We start from the raw sequence: 6,574 nt of genomic DNA on the forward strand, positions 1-6,574 counted from the left end.
TGTCTCTGAGCACTGTGTCCAGACTCAAATGGGTTTTCTGAATCGTGTCTACTCTCCATTTTAAATCCTATGAAATAAAATGCTCTGTATAAATGAAGGTGTTACATGAGGAAAAACTGGTAAAATATGAGATCATCTCTATGCCAGTAGAAGAAAAAAAAATAGAAAAAGATTTTTGTTGTCTACAGAATACCTAAAAATAGCCTGTTTTGTTTTGGAAGCCAGGATATAAGTATGCAGTGACTTATTTTGGAAGTCACACACTAAGCAATTTATCTGCTGCAAGTACTAACTCAAGTTTAACCTTCTCTCAGGCCAATGCAGGAATGGTCCCGAGCCATGGCTTCAATCCCAGATCTTATTTCTTTGACAACCCTCGCAGATATGACAGCGATGATGATCTGGCATGGAATATTGCACCCCAAGGAGCACAGGGCAGGTAAGATACAAGAGCTTACTTCCCATAACAGAAACAGCTGGAGGAGAGGGAAGGTGCCCACTGCATAAGAGCAATGAAAACTGTTTAGATTCAGTTGCTGCCTAAATGATAAAGGGTGGGGAGGAAGCTAATGTGGCAGCACTGAACGGACTCATAGAAACTACAAGGACACAAGAATGAAAATGGTTACATCATTTCAGAACTATCTTTGAAAAAGTCAGGACAGATCTTTGGATTGCATTTCACCCTCTACTTCTTCCAAGAGCAGAGCAAGACATGTCATTCAATAGTTCAATGTGTCAGCAAAGCACCCTACAGAGTAGCTGCTTTCTCAGCTTTGAGAAGAGGAGGGCAAAGCTTGAGACTGCAGGCAGGCAACTTGCCATGGTGGTAGTGACAAAGCCTGTCCTATAACATGGTTAAACACCTCAGGGCAGCTCACCTGAAGTAAAAGAGATATTTGCTTGCCCATTTGCTCAAAGTGGATGCAATTCTGCTTAACCTTTGAGATCCCACATAACTCAGAACCGCCATAAGAAGCCTTTTTGTGTGTGGCTTTTTTTTTTTTTTTGTTCTTCTGTGCAACCATGAGGTTTATAAGGATTAGCTCATCCTTCCAGGAAAGTGGAGTTTGCAATAAGAACAGCACCTCACTCAGAGAAGGAAAGGCAGTGCATCATCCTGTCCTGAGAGGAAGTTACTGTGTGTTACTTATCTTCTAATCTTGAATCTACAACATGCTGGTGTTAAATCATTATAAGTTATCTGAAAATAAGATTCACTAACAGCAGCTAACGTTCCCAGATCTAGTTCCTTTACTTAGACAGTCACTAGCCAGTTCCTCTAATTATAAAGTCACTACTTAGAGTTATCACCCTATTCCTGCAATAGATTTCCATGTAGTAACTCATTCCATTGAAGATGCTGCAGATGGTGCACTCCAGCCACTACCCAGCCTACAGCTAGAGATGCTCTTCCTTGCAAAGGTGTGAAGGAATGAGCCACATTAGCACAGCTCCCAGTATAAATTAAACCGACTGATTATGAGAGCAGAGGCAGTACACCAGAGATGCTCACCAGATCCACGTCCCTTCTATACAGACGTAGGGAGGTTCAGATCTGTCACTGACAGTCCATTGCTGTCTCAGGATAGGCATGGATTAGAAACACCAACTCTTTAGCATTCAGATGTTCAACCACCTCCTGGATCAGCAAAGCAGAGAGGGAAAAGTCTTTAGTGAACTAAAAGAATCAGGAAACAAGTAACGATTCATCTCAGTATGAGAACCACAACTATGCAATTGCATTTTGCCCACAGTAACTAACCAGCTGTGTATAGAATCAACCTGCCACTCACTAATTCTGCTTTCCTCTCAAGTTTCTCTCCAGATTACTATGACTGGGGCCATCAGAACAACAGCTTCATGGCTTACATAGGATCCCTCCAGCAAGATCCAACATTGGACACAGACAGGCCAAGCCCTATATGACTTCAATCAACTACCTAGGACATTCCAATATTAAAACAATTGTTCTGAAAAACAAAGCTTAGCAAATTTATTCACTCTGTGGTTTTTAGAAGTGTTCCTATGCACAGATAAATGAAGAACTTGTCTTTGCCACAAGCTTTTCATAGTTTAAGGAAAAGCATAAGCTAATGATTTAAACTTTAAAGACTGTTCTAATTATATATGTCGTTCCAAAAGCAATGCCTCCTCTTTATTTCCATGGAAACTACTACAGCTAACACAGAACACAACAACACTATTCGATAGAGCAAATTCACAGCTGCAAAACAGTATTTTTCAGCACAGTCATCAACATTACTTATGCATTTTCACTGCTGATGTACAGGGGCCTGCATGCCACACAAAATCTGCATGAGCAGAGGTGACCAGCTGTCACCACTGCTACAACACACCACCCACTGCCTTACTGTGCTCACATCTACTGTTTTGTCTCCAGAAATATTCAGCAATCGTCTGTGAATGTCAATGGATGCAACTTTTTCCACGTGGAGGAATTCAGCAACACACCTTTGCTTCATACACACTTTTAAGTCAGACACCATTTTGTCAGATTGCCCCTCCGCTGCCATTTCTCGCACAGCAACAAATTGTGACAGAATATTGCTGGGAAAGTTCAACCTCTACTGCCATACCACCACCATCCAACTCTGACACCATGGGCCAACACAATAAAAATAGGAGGCATTATTTTTGGAGCAGCCCTCATACCACCTTGTTTTAAGCCATGGCATTTTTGGCTTTGAACAGAGTTTTGAGAAGGTATAATTTAATCACTTTATGCTCATTTTAAAAGAGCAAATTCTGTGAAGTAAAATGGCAATTGTTTTCTAAGTATTTTTATTTTTACACTGTGTATTAGGTTAGAAATAGATGATTATGAGTGTACTGTAAATACATGACAATGTTACCTGAATGCATGACAGTAAGAGATTCTTACGTGCACGTAACAGCCTGTAAGGAAAAAATGCCAAGACCATTAAATATCGTCTTTCCAAGTTACTGCTACATTCTTGAAGCACAACCTCCTGTGGATTGTTGCTGATGACACAGCACAGCAAGATAGTTGGAGGTTCACACATCTACTATGCACTAGTTACCATCTGAAAACACACTGCGTTCCTCTAGAAATAAGAAAACTATCTACTCAGCAGCCATAGGGACAATCTTAAAGCAGAAGAGATGGTCACCTGCTCTGGCTTGAACAGCAAAACAGGCTGAAAACCTGTAAGCTTGAAATAATAAAAGTTATATAATTCTGTGAATGACTTCTAGGTATTTCCTATAGAAGAGCAATTAAAATGGCAAGTCAGTGACCAGAGGGATGGATACATAAGGTTCCTTGATTCAGTGGGGGGAAAACAATTCCAGACTTCTGCAGGGCTGTTCTGCCACACCTGCCCCCATGCCTTGCGTCTCTGGACACCTGAAGTCAAGTCTCAAACGTGTAACAAAACCACCACCTCTGAACTACTGCTACTGTTGATGAATTAATAATACTAAGTATATTAAAAGACAGCTGTTCGTAAGGGTATAATGTTATTGCTGCAGAGAGAGAGCAGGCATCTGAGACAAGCTGCAAATTGTTTTGGTGGTGGACAGGCAGGTGCTGCTTCCTGCTGCAGTGCCTCTTGCCATTTAGCGAGGATGTTCTCTCTTTCTCTGTGAATCAGAAGCACTCCTGGTTATTTAAGATGCATTAAAAACCTGGGTTTCCCTGGAGGCGAATGTTCTTCCAGGTTGGAATGGGAGTCCTTCGAGTTCTGCTATGTCTGAACAAAACAACTTCATGCAAGAAAATCTGCAGGATTTACAATTTTTTCACAGTAGATAAAGCTGCACTGCAAAAATTTAATTAGAAGAATTCTGCACCTTGAACAAGCTTAATCCTTACACTGCTGTATAGGTACATACAGAAAGTGGAATTAAGTGACTATAGCCACAGTAACAAATTACTCTTGGATACATCAGAGTTATAAGACAGCTTTAGAGGAAAGTAACTTTAAATTACATTGTTATCATCTGTGTATCATCTGCACTTGTGTGCAGGTAAAGTGAGGGTGAAACATACACATCAATAATCAAATACATATCAAGATATGTTAAACAGGGATACCAAATGAAAAAAGTTGAAGCCCCTTAGAGGAAATAATTTCACCAATCAGAAGAAAAATAATTCCTAAATTGTTTTAATAAACTATGATAAGAAAGGGACAGAACAGATCAGTGTAAGCTTTTTGCCTCTTCCCCTCACACAATGGGATCTAGCCAGTGGCTGTATTTGTCCATCTTAATACAGAAGCATTTTAATTATGCCACACAGACTGACGGATGTGCTGGAATATGGAAACAGCAACTGATATGCAGCAGCATGTCTATGAAAAATCCAAAACTGCCATTTATTTTTGGAACTCTTGCCTGTCATTTTAAGCTTAAATCACAGAGTGACTGGCATGTAAATAATTTAAGCTGCATGATTTCTAAAGCACAGTTGAAACCTAGACAAAAATAAACCAACTAAATTCAAGAGGTTATAGCAGAAAATACTTTAATTTGTATCTCATAGATTCAAATGTAGCAAAGAAGTGTTCAGATCTCAGTAAGCAGTTGTAACATTGATTTCAATAAATATTACATTTTAATAGGCAAGATAAATGGAGAGATTGTGAAGTGATGACTTGCTGATTGCTAATTTATAAACATAAGCATCTAGATTATTTACAACATAATACAGATCATTTCCCAGAAAAGCACAGAGCAAGGTCAGATAAAGTCCAATCATCAAAACACAACTCAAAGTGTGGCACAGTATTTCATGCATATACAATGACATAACAAATCACCAGCTGAAGTAGGAGAACATTATTCCAGCTTAAATCTGTATATTTTACTTTTCAAACTCTGTATTCTCACCTTCTTCCTCTGGCACTTAGGAGCAAGTTTGTTCAGCGACAAACATGTTAGCTATGCTGTTTGCATCAAGTCTTTTAACATTTCGCTTAAGTCTTCATGACTTGGTTTTCTTGCTACCTACATGATTACAATCATTTTGTCATTTGTACAGGGAAATGTAATTTTAATCTGAAATGAATGGCAGACAACATTGACAAGCTGATCTCCAATAAGGAGCTAGAATTTAAAATAGTTCACAGCTCGTGGACAGTGTATCTAACCTTGGTTTTTTGTATAAAAACAGATCTGTAAATTTCTAAAATTTAAGTTCATGTATAAAGAACTTTGTCATCCAACTCACAGAGCAAAACCTCATAGGCAGCATAGTCAAAGACTTGACATCAAATACGGTAAAAAATAGATGACAGGAAAATGGTTTCAGCTGCATTAAACCTTAAAATGCAACCGAATCTCCCTATACATAGAATTACCTTGTTCAGCTGCACTCATGTTCTCATGACACAAAAGAAAAAGACATCTTTATGTCCTTACCCTAAGGACCCTGCCTGGATTGTACCAACAGCTCAATCCTTACACTGCGGTATACGTACATACAGAAAATGGAATTATAGGTGACTATAACCACAGTAACAAATTACTCTGGGATACATCAGAGTTATAAGACAGATCTCTCACCTGTCCCATAAGGAATTACATGATGCCAGACTGGTGCTGCTTCAGTGTCCACTGATTTTGGCCAGGCACAGATGGAAGAACAAAAACAAGAAGTTGAATCCCTAGAAGGTTGGAAGCAATTCGCTTTCCCCAAAAAGCAAAGTAGGGGAAAAAAAGGAAGAAACAATTTTGGGGCAACACAGACAACAATTTGTTTTTCCATCAGATAATCCCACCTAAAGTTCTTTAGACACTGCAATATATAACAGCAGTTTAATCTTAGCTATACAAGATTTTTCACTTGAGTGAACCTGCAGGTTTTCAGCCCTTGCTGGTCAATCCAAAAGGGGAGGAATTAACGACCAACTGAAGAAAAACCAACATACACAATAAAAAGACTTGAATACTCAGCATATAACTTACTTGATCAAACACAGCTATACACATTTGAGATGGTTATCCGTATTTTTAAGTTAATGGAGAAAGCAAACTCTGAGGTGCAAGTTATTGAATCCCAGAGTATGTCAAACCAACCTTGGAAAAGGCCAGGTGAGTCCACCTTAACATCACCTGCTCTCCTCCACTAACCAGAAAGGGAGCCTGTGGTGACTTGCTCAGACAGGTGCTCACAAGCAAAAGAGGCTGTTGAGTTAGCATTAGCATTCTCTAACACCACATTAATTTATTTACTGGCTTAAACAGGAAATAAGGACTGGAAACCAATTGTCAATTTGTGCAACTATTACCAATTTTTTTATTTTTTAAATTATTTCACTTAGCTTACCCCAGTTTGACTCAAAAGGGTTTTGTTTCTCAGTAAGCAATACCTCCCTAACAAGGAATGTCAACAGATTTCCAACATTTCCAGATGACACAAGTTAGAGTTTAGTCTGGAAACAAAGACAGAGCATATTCCAGCTTTCAGGAATATTTCTTCTGTAAAGGATTATGTTACAGAAGCCAGTATCACTGCATTAAGTAATATCAACAGGTCACTACGTATCCAGTAGGGTCAAAAATGTTTAAGAGCACTTTGTTTCAA

At 39.0% G+C, this 6,574-nt stretch overlaps 1 protein-coding gene across 2 annotated transcripts in view; it reads left to right on the top strand.

Annotated features, from left to right (window-relative positions):
* Positions 1-6,574, top strand: part of GPR137B (G protein-coupled receptor 137B) — a 28,796-nt gene extending 22,222 nt beyond the window's left edge. For both annotated transcript variants that reach the window (XM_048938379.1, XM_048938380.1), the window contains 2 exons: positions 315-439; positions 1,818-6,574. In XM_048938379.1, coding sequence (XP_048794336.1) covers positions 315-439; positions 1,818-1,929 — 237 coding nt within the window. In that variant the 3' untranslated portion in view covers positions 1,930-6,574. The remainder of the gene's footprint in view (positions 1-314; positions 440-1,817) is intronic.

This window comes from Lagopus muta, chromosome 2, assembly GCF_023343835.1.
Source record: "Lagopus muta isolate bLagMut1 chromosome 2, bLagMut1 primary, whole genome shotgun sequence".
NCBI lineage: Eukaryota > Metazoa > Chordata > Aves > Galliformes > Phasianidae > Lagopus > Lagopus muta.